This window comes from Tachyglossus aculeatus, chromosome 2 (assembly GCF_015852505.1).
Source record: "Tachyglossus aculeatus isolate mTacAcu1 chromosome 2, mTacAcu1.pri, whole genome shotgun sequence".
NCBI lineage: Eukaryota > Metazoa > Chordata > Mammalia > Monotremata > Tachyglossidae > Tachyglossus > Tachyglossus aculeatus.
Genome location: NC_052067.1, coordinates 139,691,871 through 139,710,783, shown reverse-complemented (window position 1 = coordinate 139,710,783; position 18,913 = coordinate 139,691,871). Strand labels below are relative to the sequence as shown.

The following is an 18,913-nucleotide window of genomic DNA, read 5'->3' as shown; positions in this document are numbered from 1 at the left end:
AGGGACTGTCTCTATGTGTTGCCAATTTGTACTTCCCAAGCGCTTAGTACAGTGCTCTGCACATAGTAAGCGCTCAATAAATACGATTGATTGATTGATTGATTGATTGATTGAGCCACTCTGCTTCGACCGAGTCTTCCTCCTGCTTGGATTGCTTGGATTGGAGAAGCAGCGTGGCTCCGTGGAAAGAGCACGGGCTTTGAAGTCAGAGGTCATGGGTTCGAGTCCCGGCTCCGCCACATGTCTGCTGTGTGACCTTGGGCGAGTCACTTCACTTCTCTGAGCCTCAGTTCCCTCATCTGTAAAATGGGGATTAAGACTGTGAGCCCCACGTGGGACAAGTTGATCACCTTGTATCCCCCCAGCGCTTAGAACAGTGCTGTGCACATAGTAAGTGCTTAACAAATGCCATCATTATTATTATTATTATTATTGCGTGGGACCTTATTATCTTTTATCTACCCCAGCAATCAATATAGTCCTTGGCGCATAATAAATGTGGGGGTGATGATTATTATATTATGATTCGGAAGCGGTGATGATGATGATTATTATATTATGATTTGGAAGCAATAATAAATGTGGGGATGATGATTATTATATTATGATTCGGAAGTGGTGATGATTATTATATTATGATTTGGAAGCAATAATAAATGTGGGGATGATGATTATTATATTATGATTTGGAAGCGGTGATGATGATGATTATTATATTATGATTTGGAAGCACTAATAAATGTGGGGATGATGATTATTATATTATGATTTGGAGGTGGTGATGATGATTATTATTATATTATGATTTGGAAGCAATAATCAATGTGGGGATGATGATTATTATATTATGATTTGGAAGCGGTGATGATGATTATTATTATATTATGATTGGAAGCAACTCATACTTACTGTGACCAAATTTTGCCCACTGACATTCAAAGAGCACAACTCCGCAGGGCTGTCCACAGAGTGATGCTTCAGCTGGAAAAAAAAACAAGCTAAGGATTAGTCCTCTCCCTCAGCCACTTAGAGCAGAAATCAGTGAATCAATCAGTGGCATGTATTGAGCACGTGCTGTGTGCAGGGCACTGTACTGAGCGCTTGGGAGAGCGCAGTGCAATCGAGTTGGTAGACATGATCCCTGCCTTCAAGCAGCTTATAATAAAATAAAGCACTTTTCGTTCAAATAGTTTAGGTGCAAGCCTTTCTGTCGCCTAGTAGAAAGAGCGCAGGTTTGGGAGTCTGAGGACGTGGATCCTAACCCTGGCTCCTCCACTTGCCTGCTGTGTGACCTTGGGCAAGCCGCTTAACTTCTCTCTGCCTCAGTTACCTCATCTGGAAGATGGGGATTAAGACTGTGAGCCCCACGTGGGACAACCTGATGACCTTGTACCTACCCCCGCGCTTGGAACAGTGTTTGGAACGTAGTAAGCGCTTAACAAATACCATCGTCGTCATTAATGCCGCAGTTTGTCATTCAGCCCAAAGTAATATGGGTTTATGCAATAGAAAAGAAATCAGTTCTTGACCACATTCAAAAGCCAGCCAGCCAAATTGCGTGGCCAGCGGTCCAGTATTTTAGATTTACTTGGACTATAAGGAAATGCCAAACAATCTTATTTATTGAGCATTTACTGTGCTAAGCGCTTGAGAGAGGACAATACAAAAGAGTTAGTAGATCCCCGTCCAGTAGGGTCTTACAGTAGAGAGGGGCAGACAAAAATTAAAAGGAATTACAGCTAATAATAATGATGGTATTTGTTAAGCGCTTACTGTGTGCCAAGTGCTGGGGTAGATACAGGGTAATCAGGTTGTCCCACATGGGGCTCACAGTTTTAATCCCCATTTTACAGATGAGGGAACTGAGGCCCAGAGAAGGGAAGTGACTTGCCCAGGGTCACACAGCGAATAAGTGGCAGACCCAGGATTAGAACTCACCACTTCTGACTCCCAAGCCCGGGCTCTTTCCACTGAGCCAAGCCACTTAAGGCCCTGATCTCTCTCCCTCTCTGCAGTCTCGCATTTCCTCCTGCCTTCAAGACATCTCTAGTTGGATTCGTTCATTCATTCAATCGTATTTATTGAGCGCTCACTGTGTGCAGAGCACTGTACTAAACGCTTGGGAAGTACAAATCGTCAACATCTAGAGACGGTCCCTACCCAACAACGGGCTCACGGCCTAGAAGGGGGAGACAGACAATGTCCTTCTGTCACCTCAAATTTTGCATGTCCTAAACAGAGCTCCTTCTCTTTCCACCCAAACCCTTTCTTCCCCGTGACTTTCCCATCACTGTAGACGGCACCACCACCCAGCCTGTCTCTCAAACCCGTAACCTTGGCGTTATCCTGGGCCTGGGAGAGGGTATGATAATAATAATGATGATGATGATGGCATTTATTAAGCGCTTACTATGGGCAAGCACTGTTCTAAGCGCTGGGGAGGTTTCCTCTCCCCCTCCCCATCCCTCCCGCCCTACCTCCTTCCCCTCCCCACAGCACCTGTATATATGTTTGTACAGATTTGTTACTCTATTTATGTTACTTGTACATTCTCCCCCTTCTAGACTCTGTGAGCCCACTGTTGGGTAGGGACCGTCTCTATATGTTGCCAACTTGTACTTCCCAAGCGCTTAGTACAGTGCTCCGCACACAGTAACTGTTCAATAAATACGATTGAATGAATGAATATTTACTATTCTATTTATTTCATTAATGATGTGCATCTAGCTTTACTTCTATTTATTCTGATGACTTGACACCTGGCCACATGTTTTGTTTTGTTGCCTGTCTCCCCCTTCTATACTGTGAGCCCGTTGTTGGGTAGGGACCGTCCCTATATGTTGCCAACTTGGATTTCCCAAGCGCTTAGTACAGTGCTCTGCACACGGTAAGCGCTCAATAAATATGATTGAATGAATGAATGAAAGGTTGCCCCACAGGGGGCTCACCATCTTAATCCCCATTTTACAGATGAGGTAACTGAGGCCCAGAGAATAATAATAATAATAATGGTATCTGTTAAGCACTTACTATGTGCAAAGCACTGTTCTAAGTGCTGGGGAGGTTACAAGGTGATCAGGTTGTCCCACAGGGGGCTCACAGTCTTCATCCCCATTTTACAGATGAGGTAACTGAGGCCCAGAGAAGTGAAGTGACTTGCCCAAAGTCACACAGCTGATAGTTGGTGGAGCTGGGATTTGAACCCATGACCTCTGACTCCCAAGCCCGTGCTCTTTCCACTGAGCCACGCTGCATAGTAATAATAATGATGGCATTTATTAAGCGCTTACTATGTGCAAAGCCCTGTTCTAAGCGCTGAATAATAATAATAATAATAATGATGGCATTTGTTAAGCGCTTATTATATGCAAAGCACTGTTCTAAGCGCTGGGGGGGGAATACAAGGTGATTAACTTGTCCCACGTGGGGCTCACAGTCAATCCCCATTTCACAGATGAGGTAACTGAGGCTCAGAGAAGTTAAGTGACTTGCCCAAGGTCACACAGCAGACATGAATGACAAAAGGGAACAAGTCAAGGAGACAGAGAAAGGAGTGGGAGAAGAAGAAAGGAGGGCTTAGTCAGGGAAGGCCACTTCATTCATTCATTCATTCGTTCAATCATATTTATTGAGCGCTTACTGTGTGCAGAGCACTGTACTAAGCGCTTGGGAAGTACACGTTGGCAACATATAGAGACGGTCCCTACCCAACAACGGGCTCACAGTCTAGAAGGGGGAGACAGACAACAAAACAAGACACGTGGACAGGTGTCAAGTCACCAGAACCAAAAGAATTAAAGCAAAATGCACACCATTAACAAAATAAATAGAATAGTCAATATGTACAATTTAACTGTACAAAATTAATAATGTTCAAAGTTAATAATGGTAGTGATGATATTTATTAATAATAATAATAATGGCATTTATTAAGCGCTTACTATGTGCAAAGCACTGTTCTAAGCACTGGGGAAGTTACAAGGTGATCAGGTTGTCCCACGCGGGGCTCACAGTCAATCCCCATTTTCCAGATGAGGGAACTGAGGTGTAGAAAAGTGAAGTGACTTGCCCAAAGTCACACAGCTGACAATTGGCGGAGCCGGGATTTGAACCCATGACCTCTGACTCCAAAGCCCGGGCTCTTTCCACTGAGCCACGCTGCTTCTCTAATCAATGACTATGTGCCAAGAACTGGGGCAGATCAAGGATGATCGGCTGGAGTACAATCCCTGACGTGCACAGTCTGAGAGGGAGAACCAGGCATTTTATACCCATTTTATAGTTAAAGGAATCAAGGCACAGAGAAGTTAAGTGACTCACCTAAAGCCACACAGTAGGCAAGTGGCAGAACCAGGTAAAAAATGGAGGTCTCTAGGCAACTAGCCCCATGCTTTTTTTCCACTAGACCATGCTGCTCTTCCACCTGCCCAAAGCAGGATCACCCCTAAGCAGAGTCCCCCAGTTAAAATCAATCAATCATATTTATTGAGCGCTTACTGTGTGCAGAGCACTGTACTAAGCGCTTGGGAAGTCCAAGTTGGCAACGTATAGAGACGGTCCCTACCCAACAGTGGGCTCACAGTCTAAAAAGCAGCGTGGCTCGGTGGAAAGAGCCCGGGCTTCGGAGTCCGAGGTCGTGGGTTCAAATCCCGGCTCCGCCACCTGGCAGCTGGGTGACTTGGGGCAAGCCACTTCACTTCTCCTGGCCTCAGTTCCCTCATCTGCAAAATGGGGATTGAGGCTGTGAGCCCCACGTGGGACAACCTGATTACCTTGTAACCTCCCCCGTGCTTGGAACGGTGCTTTGCACATAGTAAGCGCTTAATAAATGCCATCATTATTATTATTATTATTAATAATAAAAAAGAGAATTTTTATTATTATTAATAATAATAAAAAAGAGAATTTTGACCAGCTTCTTCTTCTATCTCCAGGAGTCAGACCAGCCATGAAACTAAGCAGTAGCCCACCTGCCTAGGGCCTAAGAGACCCTGAGTGGCCGTAATGAAAATGATGCCGGGCTCCCAGTGGATCTCCGAGGGCCAACAAGCTTGGGATGCCAGGCGGGAGAGAAACGGGCCAACTTGTACTTCCCAAGCGCTCAGTATAGTGCCTGGAGGTTTAGGAAGGCTGGGAAGATGGGGAGAGAGAGGTGGCTCCGAGGTGGGAGGGAGTCCCAGGCCAGAGGGAGAAGGTGGGTTAGGGGTGACACACAAGATCGAGTTAGGGTGAGTAGGTTGGCATTAGAGAAGTGTGTGGGTTGTATTGCAGTAGGAGATAATAATAATAATGATGCCATTTATTAAGCACTTACTATGTGCCAAGCACGTAGTACAAATATTTGTACATATTTTTTACTCTATTTATTTTATTTGTACACATCTATTCTATTTATTTTATTTTGTTGGTATGTTTGGTTTTGTTCTCTGTCTCCCCCTTTTAGACTGTGAGCCCACTGTTGGGTAGGGACTGTCTCTAGATGTTGCCAGTTTGTACTTCCCAAGCGCTTAGTACAGTGCTCTGCACATAGTAAGCGCTCAATAAATACGATTGATGATGATGATGATGATGTTCTAAGCGCTGGGGAGGTTACAAGGCCTTCCCTGACTAAGCCCTCCTTTCTCTGTCTCCCTGACTTGTTCCCTTTTTTTCATTCAGCGCCTAGAACAGGGCTTTGCACGTAGTAAGCGCTTAATAAATGCTATCATTATTATTATGATTATGCAGCGTGGCTCAGTGGAAAGAGCCCGGGCTTGGGAGTCAGAGGTCATGGGTTCAAATCCCGGCTCCGCCAACTGTCAGTTGTGTGACTTTGGGCAAGTCACCTCACTTCTCTGGCCCTCAGTTCCCTCATCTGGAAAATGGGGATTAAAACTGTGAGCCCCCCCGGGGACAACCTGATCACCTTGTAACCTCCCCAGTGCTTAGAAAAGTGCTTTGCACATAGTAAGCGCTTAACAAATGCCATTATTATTATTATCAGGTTGTCCCACGGGGGCTCACAGTCTTCATCGTTGTCCCACAGGGGGCTCACAGTCTTCATCCCCATTTTGCAGGTGAGGCAACTGAGGCACAGAGAAGTTAAGTGACTTGCCCAAAGTCACACAGCTGACAAGATAATAATAATAATAATAATAATAATAATAATAATAATAATAATGGCATTTATTAAGCGCTTGCTATGTGCAAAGCACTGTTCTAAGTGCTGGGGAGGTTACAAGGCCATCAGGTTGTCCCACAGGGGGCTCAAAGTCTTAATCGCCATTTTACAGGTGAGGCAACTGAGGCACAGAGGAGTTAAGTGACTTGCCCAAAGTCAAACAGCTGACAAGATCCCCCAGGTGAGGTAAATGTGGAGAGCTGATTGATAATAATAATAACGTTGGTATTTGTTAAGTGCTTACTATGTGCCAAGCACTGTTCTAAGCACTGGGGGGGAGATACAAGGTAATCAAGGTTGTCCCACGGGGGGCTCACAGTCTTCATCCCCATTTTACATATGAGGGAACTGAGGCACAGAGAAGTGAAGTAATAATAATAATAATAATAATAATAATAATGGCATTTATTAAGTGCTTACTATGTGCCAAGCACTGTTCTAAGCGCTGGGGGGGGATACAAGGTAATCAAGGTTGTCCCACGTGGGGCTCACAGCCTTCACCCCCATTTTACCAATGAGGGAACTGAGGCACAGAGAAGTTAAGTAATAATAATAATAATGAGGGCATTTATTAAGCGCTTACTATGTGCAAAGCACTGTTCTAAGCACTGGGGAGGTTACAAGGTGATCAGGTTGTCCCATGGGGGGCTCACAGTTTTCATCCCATTTTACAGATGAGGGAACTGAGGCACGGAGAAGTGAAGTGACTTGCCCAAAGTCACCAGCTGACAAGCGGCGGAGCCGGAATTTGAACCCATGACCTCATTCAATCGTATTTACTGAGCGCTTACTGTGTGCAGAGCAGTGTACTAAGCGCTTGGGAAGTCCAAGTTGGCAACATATAGAGACGGTCCCTACCCAACAGCGGGCTCACAGCCTGACTCCAAAGCCCGGGCTCTTTCAGCTGACAAGTGGTGGAGCCGGGATTCGAACCCGTGACCTCTGACTCCCAAGCCCGGGCTCTTTCCACTGAGCCACGCTGCTTAAGTGTCCTAAAGCTGAAGGTAAAGCATTTCTGTAGGATAGGGAGTTGGTTGGGCAACCACTGGAGGGTTTTGAGGAGTGGGAAGACGTGGTCCAGCGCTTAGAACAGTGCCCGGCGCTTAGAACAGTGCTTTGCACATAATAAGCGCTTAATAAATGCCATTATAAAAAAAAAAAAGAAAAAGGATCTGGGCAGCAGAGTGAAGTATGGACCACAAAGGAGAAGTAGCGTAGTAAGTGACACATGGTGAGTGCTTAACAAATACTATTATTATTATTGTTGTTATTATATTAGAATTATCATTATTCCCAGGTTAGCTGGCCCAGGCTCTGTTTAGGATGCACCAGGGTCATCGATATGAAGACCAACAGATTGAACGTAATCTAAATAATTAAATTTTAGGGTTTGGGAAGTCTGAGCGAGTTTGGTTAAGTGCCAAAGAAAGTAGCCTAAGGGAGCAGAATAGCCTAGTGGAAAGAGTACGGGCCTGGGAGTTCATTCATTCAATCATATTTATTGAGCGCTTATTGTGTGCAGAGCACTGTACTAAGCGCTTGGGAAGTACAAGTTGGCAACATCTATAGACGGTCCCTACCCGACAGCGGGCTCAGAGTCTAGAAGGGGGAGAAAGGCAACCACAAGCTTACAGTCTGGAGGGGGAAAGAAATTGGTTGATGAAAGAAATACGGATCCATCTTAATATACCCCCTCTTTCATTCATTCATTCAATCGTATTTATTGAGCGCTTACTGTGTGCAGAGCACTGTACTAAGCGCTTGGGAAGTACAAGTTGGCAACATATAGAGACGGTCCCTACCTAACAACGGGCTCACAGTCTAGAAGGGGGAGACAGGCAACCACAAGCTTACAGTCTGGAGGGGGAAAGAAATTGGTTGATGAAAGAAATACGGATCCATCTTAATGTACCTCCTCTTTCATTCATTCATTCATTCAATCGTATTTATTGAGCACTTACTGTGTGCAGAGCACTGTATGAAGTGCTTGGGAGAGTACCGTATAACAGTAAACTGACACATTCCCTGCCCACCATTCATTCATTCAATTGTATTTATTGAGCGCTTACTGTGTGCAGAGCACTGTACTAAGCGCTTGGGAAGAACATGTCGGCAACATATAGAGACGGTCCTACCCAACAACGGGCTCACAGTCTAGAAGGGGGAGACAGACAACAAAACATGTGGATAGGTGTCAAAATCATAGAACAAATAGAATTATAGCTGTATGCACATCATTAATAAAACAAATAGAATAGTAAATGTGTACAAGTAAAATAGAGGAATAAATCTGTACAAGTATATATACAAGTGCTGTGGGAGGGGAAGGAGGTAGGGTGGGGAGGAGGAGAGGAAAAAGGGGGCTCAGTTTGGGAAGGCCTCCTGGAGGAGGTGAGCTCTCAGTAGGGCTTTGAAGGGAGGAAGAAAGATAGTTTGGCGGATATGCGGAGGGAGGGCATTCCAGGACAGGGGTTCAATGGCGGGACAGGTGAGAATGAGGCCCGGTGAGGAGGTTAGTGGCGGCCGAGGAGCGGAGGGTGCGGGCCGGGCTGGAGAAGGAGAGAAGGGAGGGGAGGTAGGAGGGGGCGAGGGGATGGACAGCCTGGAAGCCCAGGGTGAGGAGTTTCTGCCTGGGAATAGGCAGTGATACTCACCAAAAAGGGCAGATCTAAGACACGTCTCATCTGCCTGCTGAGCAGTTTTTCAAATTCAGGCCATTCCCGATACAGGTCCTCTACCCTCACTGGCGGAGACTCGCTTTTCCCCTCCTCCTGGCAGTCGGTGAGAGCCTGAACCGCGGTCTGGAAGCGATTCTGCAGGGTAGCTCTTTGAGCTACGACCCAGTGACCGCGGCCTGCTGCGAGAAGAGCCAAAGGAGTCCGAGAGACATGCGGGGGAAACACAAGTTCTGATCATTTCTTTATACACACGGATAGGGACACCGGACTGAACGATATCTGGTTTAGTGGAAAGAGCACGGGTTTGGGAGTCTGAGGACGTGGGCTCTAATCCCGGCTCCGCCACTTGTCTGCTGTGTGACCTTGGGCAAGTCACTTAACTTCTCTGCGCCTCTGTTCCCTCATCTGTAAAATGAAGATTAAAAGGGTGAGCTCCACGTGAGACAATCTGATTACCCTGTAGCTACCCCAGCGCTTAGAACAGTTCTTGGCACATAGTAAGTGCTTAACAAATACCATTATTATTATTATTATTATTATATTGAAACGTTGGGAAGACAAAGCCGCAACCACTCCCAGTCACCCGAATCAAAGTTTCACAGTCCTAAAGTTTTCCCTCAGTCTAACTTAAATCCTTCTTGCTGTAATTTCAGCCCATTGTACAACATATGTCCTGGACGCTAATACTCTCCAGTTGACATTTCCTCCAAGAGGCCCTCTTTTATTAATAATAATAATAATGATGATGGCATTTATTAAGCACTTACTATGTGCAAAGCACTGTTCTAAGCGCTGGGGAAGTTACAAGGTGATCAGCTTGTCCCAAGGGGGGCTCACAGTCTTAATCCCCATTTTACAGATGAGGGAACTGAGGCATACAGAAGTGAAGTGACTTGCCCAAAGTCACACAGCTGACAAGTGGCGGAGCAAGGATTTGAACCCATGACCTCTGACTCCAAAGCCCGGGCTCTTTCCACTGAGCCACGCTGCTTCTCTTTTCCCCAGCTGGCTCTCCCTTTTGCGTCATCTATGCGCTTGGATCTGTGAGCTTTGGACATTTGATATTCGTCCCAACCCACAGCACTTACGAACATACCTTTAAATTATATATCATAAATTACTTATTTAATGATACTAATAATAATAATTGATGGTATTTGTTAAGCACTTACTGTGTGCCAAGCACTGTTCTAAGCGCTGGGGTAGATACAAGGCAATCCGGGTGTCCCACGTGGGGTCACAGTCTTAATCCCCATTTTCCAGATGAGGGAACTGAGGCCCAGAGAAGTTAAGTGGCTTCCCAAGGTCACACAGCAGACAAATGGTGGAGACAGGATTAGAACCCATGTCCTCTGACTCCCAAGCCTGGGCTCTTTTCAGTAACCACTTCTCCTTGTTTATTTTTATTAATAATAATAGTATTTAAGTGCTTACTATGTGCCAAGCATTGTTCTAAGCGCTGGGGTAGATACAAGGTAATCAGGTTGTCCCACGTGGGACATTCATTCATTCAATCAATCAATCATATTTATTGAGCACATACTGGGTGCAAATCACTATATAACAAGAAACAGACACATTCCCTGCCCACGACGAGCTTACAGTCTAGAGGGGGAGAGAGAAAGAAAGAAGGAAGAAAGAAAGGGAGGGAGCGAGAGAGAGAGAGAGAGTGAAAAAGACAAAGGGAGGAAGGAAAGAAAGAGAAAGAAAGAAAGAAAGAAAGAGAAAAGAAAGAAAGAAAGAGAAAGATAAAGAAAGAAAGATAGAAAGAAAGAAAAAAGAAAGGAAGAAAGAAAGAAAGGAAGGAAGGAAGGAAGACAGAAAGAAAGAGAAAGAAAGAAAGAAAGACGGACAGACAGACAGAAAGAAAGAAAGGGAGAGAGGGAGGGAGATAGAGAGAGTGAAAAAGACACAGGGAGGAAGGAAAGAAAGAAAGAGAAAGAGAGAGAGAGAGAAAGAAAGAAAGAAAGAAAAGAAAGGGAGAGAGGGAGGGAGAGAGGGAGGGAGAGTGAAAAAGACAAAGGGAGGAAGGAAAGAAAGAGAGAGAGAGAGAGATAGAAAGAAAGAAAGAAAGAAAAAAAGAAAGGGAGAGAGGGAGGGAGAGAGGGAGGGAGAGTGAAAAAGACAAAGGGAGAAAGGAAAGAAAGAAAGAGAGACAGAGAGAGAAAGAAAGAAAGAAAGAAAGAAAGAAAGGGAGAGAGGGAGGGAGAGAGGGAGGGAGAGAGAGAGTGAAAAAGACAAAGGGAGGAAGGAAAGAAAGAGATAGAGAAAGAAAGAAAGAAAGAGAGAGAGAGAGAGAGAGAAAGAAAGAAAGAAAGAAAGAAAGAAAGAAAGAAAGAAAGAAAGAAAGAAAAAGAGAAAGATCACAATGCCGTTGCCTAGAAGCACCAGAGTCACAGAATGAATGAACATTACCAGTGTCCCGGCTCCGAAAGTGGTTTCTGGCAGGAAAGCAATTAGCCCGAGAAGGATTTCCATCATCAAATTTACACAGTCCCGTTGCCATCAACTCTTTCAGAGGGCCGCTAGGAAGAAAATCAAGGGAAAACAAAAGAACAATTGAAAGGTTCACAGGAACAACTCTTATTGTAGTTATGGAGAAAATGTCACGTCTCTGGAGCAGGAATATGTTTTCTCAAAATAAGGTTTGAGGCAAGAGAATCTCCCTGATCTATTCTCATTGTGAGTTAAGGTGGTATTCATTCAATCATATTTATTGAGCTCTTACTCTGTGCAGAGCACTATGCTAAGTGCTTGGGAGAGTACAAAACAACAATAAACAAATTCCCTGCCCATAATGAGGTTACAGTCTAGAGGTGGGGAGAAAGACACAGACACAGACATTAATATAGATAATATTCCCCCCTCTAGACTGCGAGCCCGTTGTTGGTTAGGGATTGTCTCTATTTGTTGCCAAATTGTACTTTCCAAGTGCTTAGTATAGAATTCCGTACACATTAAGCACTCAATAAATATGATTGAATTAAAGAATGAATGAATACATAAATGACAGGTATGTACATTAGGGCTGCGGGGCTGGATTCGGGGATGACCAAAGGGTATAAGCCAGGGTGATGCGAAAGGGAGTGAGAGAAGAGGAAAGGGGGGACTTAGGGAAGGCCTCTTGGAGGAGATGGGCCTTCAGTAAGGTTTTGGAGGAGGGGAGGGTCGTTTTCTGTTGGATTTGAGGAGGGAGCCCAGAGGCAGGACATGGGCCAGGGCTCAGCGGCGAGATAGACGAGATGGAGGTAAAGTGAGGAGGTTAGCGGCGGAGAAACGGAGTGTGCGGGCTGGGTTGTAAGAGAAGAGTAGCCGGGTGAAGTGATTGAGGGCTTTGAAGCCAATTTTTTTTAATGCGGAGGTGGATGAGCAACCACTGGAGGAGGTGGGGTGACGTGTCCTGAATGTTTTTGTAGAAAAATGATCCGGGCAGCGGAGAGAAGTATGGACTGGAGTGGGGAGAGACAGGAGGCAGGGAGGTCAGGAAGGAGGCTGATGCAGTAATGCAGGCGGGATAGGATGAGTGCTTGGATTAATGGGGTAGCAGTTTGGACGGGCCGGGAAGGGCGGATTTTAGCGATGTCGTGAAGGTGGGACCGACCGGATTTAGTGATGGATTGAATATGTGGGTTAAAGGAGAGAGAGGAGGCAAGGATAACGCCAAGGTAACTGGCTTGTGAGACAGGAAGGATGGAGGTGCAGAGGTCTCTAAGGTGCCCATTTATAGCAACCCAAGGCAAGGAGAAGCAGCGTGGCTCAGTGGAAAGAGCCCGGGCTTTGGAGTCAGAGGTCATGGGTTGAAATCCCGGCTCCGCCAGTTGGCAGCTGTGTGACTTTGGGCAAGTCACTTCACTTCTCTGGGCCTCAGTTACCTCATCTGTAAAATGGGGATTAAGACTGTGAGCCCCAGTTGGGACAACCTGATCACTTTGTAAATCCCCCAGCGCTTAGAACAGTGCTTTGCCCATAGTAAGCGCTTAATAAATGCCATCATTATTATTATTATTAAGGAGGACCAGCGTTGTGAGCCCCCCGTGGGACAACCTGATTACCTTGTAACCTCCCAGTGCTTAGAACAGTGCTTGACACATAGTAACCGCTCAATAAATGCTATCAGTATTATTATTATTAGAGGATAGAGCGTGGGCCTGGGAGTTGGAAGGGTCTAATCCTGGCTCTTCCCCTTGTCTGCTTTCTTTCATTTATTCAATCGTATTTATTAAGTGCTTACTGTGTGTCCAGCCCTACACTTAGTGTTTGGGAAAGTACAGTCAACAGTGACTTTCCCTGCCTACTACAAACTCACAGGCTAGAGTGGGAGAGACAGACATCAATATGAATAAATAAAATTACATATATATAAAGTGCCACGGGGCTGGGAGAGGGGTGAAGAGCAGAGGGAGCAAATCAGGGCAATGAAGAAGGGAGTGGGAGATGAGGTAAAGTGGAGCTTAGTCTGGGAAGGCCTCTTGGAGGAGATGGGCCTTCAATAATCAATCAATCAATCAATCGTATTTATTGAGCGCTTACTGTGTGCAGAGCACTGTACTAAGCGCTTGGGAAGTCCAAGTTGGCAACATATAGAGACGGTCCCTACCCAACAGTGGGCTCACAGTCTAGAAGGGGGAGACAGACAACAAAACAAAACATATTAACAAAATAAAATAAATAGATATGTACAAGTAAAATAAATAAATAAATAGAGTAATAAATACGTACAAACATACATACATATATACAGGTGCTGTGGGGAAGGGAAGGAGGTAAGGCGGGGGGATGGAGAGGGGAAGGAGGGGGAGAGGAAGGAGGGTTCAATAAGCCTTCAATAGGCTTTGAAGCGGGGGAGAGTCATTGTCTGTCGGATTTGAGGAGGGACGGTGTGCCAGACCACAGGCAGGATGTGGGCAGGACGTCTGCACTGTGATCTTAGGCAAGTCACTTCACTTCTCTGAACCTCAGTTACCTCATCTGTAAAACGGGGATGAAAACTGTGAGCCCCATGTGGGACATGGACTGTGTCCAACCTGATTAACGGGTCTGGCACATAATAAGCGTTTAACAAATAACATTAAAAAAAAGGATGAACTGAAAAGGTTCACCACCCCTGAAAGAACACCACCAATCCTTCCTGTCTCACAAGCCCATAATCTTGACGCTATCCTCAACTCATCTCACTCATTCAACCCACAGATTCAGTCTACCACCAAATCCTGTTATTCATTCATTCATTGTCGCATTAATTGAGCGCTGACTGGGTGCAGAGCACTGTACTAAGCGCTTGGGAAGCACAAGTTGGCAACATATACAGTCCCTACCCAACAGTGGGCTCACAGTCTAGAAAGGGGAGACAGACGACAAAACAAAACATATTAACAAAATAAAATAGAATAAATGTGTACAAATAAAATAAATTCATGAATAGAGTAATAAATATGTACAAACATATATACGTATATACAGGTGCTGTGGGGAGGGGAAGGAGGTAAGGTGGGGGGGATGGGGAGGGGGAGGAGGGGGAGAGGCAGGACGGGGCTCAGTGTGGGAAGGCCCCCTGGAGGAGGTGAGCTCTCAGTAGGGCTTTGAAGGGAGGAAGAGAGCGAGTTTGGCAGATGTGCGGAGGGAGGCCATTCCAGGCCAGGGGGATGACGTGGGCTGGGGGTCGACGACGGGACAGGCGAGAACGAGGCCTAACGGTGAGGAGATTAGTGGCGGCAGAGGAGCGGAGGGTGCGGCCTGGGCTGGAGAAGGACAGAAGGGAGGTGAGGTAGGAGGAGGAGGGGGATGGACAGCCTTGAAGCCAAGGGTGAGGAGTTTCTGCCTGATGCCTAGGTTGATTGGTAGCCACTGGAGATTTTTGAGGAGGGGAGTAACATGCCCAGAGCGTTTCTGCACAAAGACGATCCGGGCAGCGGGTGAAGTATGGACTGAAGTCGGGAGAGACAGGAGGATGGGAGATCAGAGAGGAGGCTGATGCAGTAATACAGTTGGGATAGGATGAGAGATTGAACCAGCAGGGTAGCGGTTTGGATGGAGAGGATAGGGTGGATCTTGGCGATGTAGTGGAGGTGAGACTGGCAGGTTTTGGTGATGGATTGGATGTGAGGGGTGAACGAGAGAGCGGAGTCGAGGATGACACCAAGGTTGTGGGCTTGTGAGATGGGAAGGATGGTAGTGCCATCAACAGTGATGGGAAAGTCAGGGAGAGGGCAGGGTTTGGGAGGGAAGATAAGGAGTTCAGTCGTGGACATGTTGAGTTTTAGATGGCGGGCAGACATCCAGATGGAGATGTCCTGAAGGCAGGAGGAGATGCGAGCCTGGAGGGAGGGTGAGAGAGCAGGGGCAGAGTTGTAGATTTGGGTGTCATCAGCATAGAGATGGTAGTTGAAGCCGTGGGAGCGAATGAGGTCACCAAGGGAGTGCGTGTAGATCGAGAACAGAAGGGGACCAAGCACTGAACCTTGGGGAACCCCCACAGTAAGCGGATGGGAGGGGGAGGAGGAGCCCGCAAAAGAGACTGAGAATGAACGACCGGAGAGATAAGAGGAGAACCAGGAGAGGACAGCGTCAGTGAAGCCAAGGTTGGATAGCGTGTTGAGGAGAAGGGGGTGGTCCACAGTGTCGAAGGCAGCTGAGAGGTCGAGGAGGATTAGGACAGAGTAGGAGCCGTTGGCTTTGGCCAGCAGGAGGTCATCGGTGACCTTTGAGAGGGCAGTTTCCATGGAATGTAGGGGACGGAAGCCAGACTGGAGGGGAAACAAAAAAGAAACAAAGAAACAAAAGAAACAAAGAAAGAAAACATCCTGTCAGGATGGTGTGGGCCTAGTGGGGCCACCGGAAGTCCAAACTGGGGAGGGCCCGCCCTTCAATCAATCAATCAATCAATCAATCAATCGTATTCATCTACATCTCTGCCCCTGCTCTGTCCCCCTCTCTCCAGGCCTGCATCTCCTCCTGCCTTCAGGACATCTCCGTTTGGATGTCTGCCCGCCACCTAAAGCTCAACGTGTCCAAGACTGAACTCCTTGTCTTCCCTCCCAAACCCTGCCCTCTCCCTGACTTTCCCATCACTTTTGACCGCACTACCATCCTTCCCGTCTCACAGGCCTGCAACCTTGGTATTATCCTCGACTCCGCTCTCTCGTTCACCCCTTACTTCCAATCCGTCACCAAAACCTGCCGGTCTCACCTCCGCTACATCGCCAAGATCCACCCTTTCCTCTCCATCCAAACCGCTACCCTGCTGGGTCAATCTCTCATCCTATCCCGACTGGATTACTGCATCAGCCTCCTCTCTGATCTCCCATCCTCCTGTCTCTCCCCACTTAAATCCATACTTCACCCGCTGCCCGGATCGTCTTTGTGCAGAAACGCTCTGGGCATGTTACTCCCCTCCTCAAAAATCTCCAGTGGCTACCAATCAGTCTGCGCATCAGGCAGAAATTCCTCACCCTGGGCTTCAAGGCTGTCCATCCCCTCGCCCCCTCCTACCTCCCCTCCCTTCTCTCCTTCTACAGCCCAGTCAGCACCCTCCGCTCCTCCGCCGCTGATCTCCTCACCGGGCCTCGTTCTCTCCTGTCCCGCCATCGACCCCCGGCCCACGCCATCCCCCGGGCCTGGAATGTCCCCAATCCCTCTGCCCATCCGCCAAGCTAGCTCTCTTCCTCCCTTCAAGGCCCTACTTGAAGCTCACCTCCTCCAGGAGGCCTTCCCAGACTGAGCCCCTTCCTTCCTCTCCCCCTCGTCCCCCTCTCCATCCCCCGCATCTTACCTCCTTCCCTTCCCCACAGCACCTGTATATATGTATATATGTTTGTACATATTTATTACTCCATTTATTTTATTTGTACACATCTATTCTATTTATTTTATTTTGTTAGTATGTTTGGTTTTGTTCTCTGTCTCCCCCTTTTAGACTGTGAGCCCACTGTTGGGTAGGGACTGTCTCTATATGTTGCCAACTTGTACTTCCCAAGCGCTTAGTACAGTGCTCTGCACATAGTAAGCGCTCAATAAATACGATTGATGATGATGATGATGATTGAGCGCTTACTGCATGCAGAGCACTGTACTAAGCGCTTGGGAAGTACAAGTTGGCAACGTAGAGAGACGGTCCCTACCCAACAGTGGGCTCACAGTCTAGAAGGGGGAGACAGACAACAAAACCAAACATATTAACATATTTCAAATATATCAAAAGCTGCAAGGAAATCAGTAGGGCTACTTGATCACCAAGGGATAAAAGATATATTCAGGGATGAAAAGTGTTCTGCATGTAATAAGTGCTCAATCAATCCATGGTATTTATTGAGCCCTGTTAATAAACACTTAGGAAGCACAACACAACAGAATTAGCAGTCATGTTCCCTGCCCTTAATGAGCTTTTGGTCTAGAGTGGGCGATGGACATTACTGTGAATAAATAATGCCATTGATTGATGAAAAGGTGATCGCCAAGAAGTTCAATAAATTGAACTTCAACCGCCCTTGGTTGGCAGAGGCCGTTGGAGCCCGCCGTTGGGTAGGGACCGTCTCTGTATGTTGCCAACTTGTACTTCCCAAGCGCTTAGTACAGTGCTGTGCACACAGTAAGCGCTCAATAAATCATCATCATTATCAATCGTATTTACTGAGCGCTTACTGTGTGCAGAGCACTGTACTAAGCGCTTGGGAAGGACAAGTTGGCAACATATAGAGACAGTCCCTACCCAACAGCGGGCTCACAGTCTAACAGGGGGAGACGGAGAACAAAACCAAACATACTAACAAAATAAAATAAATAGAATAGATATGTATATCAATATACAGAGACAGTCCCTACCCAACAGTGGGCTCACAGTCTAAAAGGGGGAGACAGAGAACAAAACCAAACATACTAACAAAATAAAATAAATAGAATAGATATGTATATCAATATACATATTGATACCTATGCATATATTCAATAAATACGATTGAATGAATGAATGAATCAGCCGCCATTACCTGCCCGTCTCCTTAGCAACGAGGACGCGCCTCCCCGGGCGCGGAGACTACAAGTCCCAGCATCCCCCGCGGGGGTGGGGGGACTACGACTCCCGGCATCCCCCGCGGGGCCGGCCGGGCGGACTACGACTCCCGGCATGCCCCGCGGGGCCGGGCGGGGCCGACGAATGGGCGGCCTCCCCGGAGCCCGGCGGCTGGACTACGAGTCCCGGCAGCCCCCGCTCGCGCCTGCGCCTCACGAAGGCGGGAAAGCCCCGGCCCGTTGGGCGCCGACCAATGCGGCGAGGACAAGTCTGAGGAGGGAGGCCCGGGGCAGCGCAAGATGGCGGCGGCGCAGGCGGCCCAGGGCTCACGGGCAGGGCTGGGCAAGAATGGGCTGCTGGAGAAGGTGAGGGGAGGAAGATGTCTACCCATTTATCTACTTATTTGTCTATTTATCTATCTATTTATCTATCTATCATCTATCTATCTATCCATCCATCCATCCATCCATCCCTGGTTGTCCTGCCTTGGCAACTCTCCCATGATCCTCCTCTCCCCCATCGCCATCTCCCCCCTCCACCCTGATAATAATCATGCCAATGACATTTATTAAGCGCCTACTAGGTGCAAAGCATTCATTCAGTCGTATTTATTGAGCACCGACTGTGTGCAGAGCACTGGACTAAGCACTGTGGCCCAGTGGACAGAGCTCCCCTCCTCCAGGAGGCCTTCCCAGACTGAGCCCCCTCCTTCCTCTCCCCCCTCCACCCCCCCGCCTTACCTCCTTCCCTTGCCCAATCAATCAATCGTATTTATTGAGCGCTTACTGTGTGCAGAGCACTGTACTAAGCGCTTGGGAAGTACAAGTTGATCATTGACCACAGCACCTGTATATATGTATATATGTTTGTACGGATTTATTACTCTATTTATTTTACTTGTACATATCTATTCTATTTATTGTATTTTGTTAATATGTTTTGTTGTATGTCTCCCCCTTCTAGACTGTGAGCCCATTGTTGGGTAGGGACAGTCTCTATAGGTTGCCAACTTGTACGTCCCAAGCGCTTAGTACAGTGCTCTGCACACAGTAAGCGCTCAATAAATACGAT

General features: G+C 47.0%; 2 protein-coding genes across 2 annotated transcripts in view; one reads left to right on the top strand and one right to left on the bottom strand.

The window, feature by feature from the left end:
- XRRA1 (X-ray radiation resistance associated 1) overlaps positions 1-17,874 on the bottom strand; it is an 89,110-nt gene extending 71,236 nt beyond the window's left edge. Inside the window, exons 1-4 of the mRNA XM_038740026.1 lie at positions 17,820-17,874; positions 11,254-11,363; positions 8,815-9,017; positions 910-981 (exon numbers count right to left, since the gene is read on the bottom strand). Coding sequence (XP_038595954.1) covers positions 910-981; positions 8,815-9,017; positions 11,254-11,344 — 366 coding nt within the window. The 5' untranslated portion in view covers positions 11,345-11,363; positions 17,820-17,874. The remainder of the gene's footprint in view (positions 1-909; positions 982-8,814; positions 9,018-11,253; positions 11,364-17,819) is intronic.
- Positions 17,875-18,026: 152 nt separating this feature from the next.
- Positions 18,027-18,913, top strand: part of SPCS2 (signal peptidase complex subunit 2) — a 39,915-nt gene continuing 39,028 nt past the window's right edge. The window contains exon 1 of the mRNA XM_038742264.1: positions 18,027-18,207. Within this exon, the coding sequence (XP_038598192.1) occupies positions 18,142-18,207 (66 nt within the window). The 5' untranslated portion in view covers positions 18,027-18,141. The remainder of the gene's footprint in view (positions 18,208-18,913) is intronic.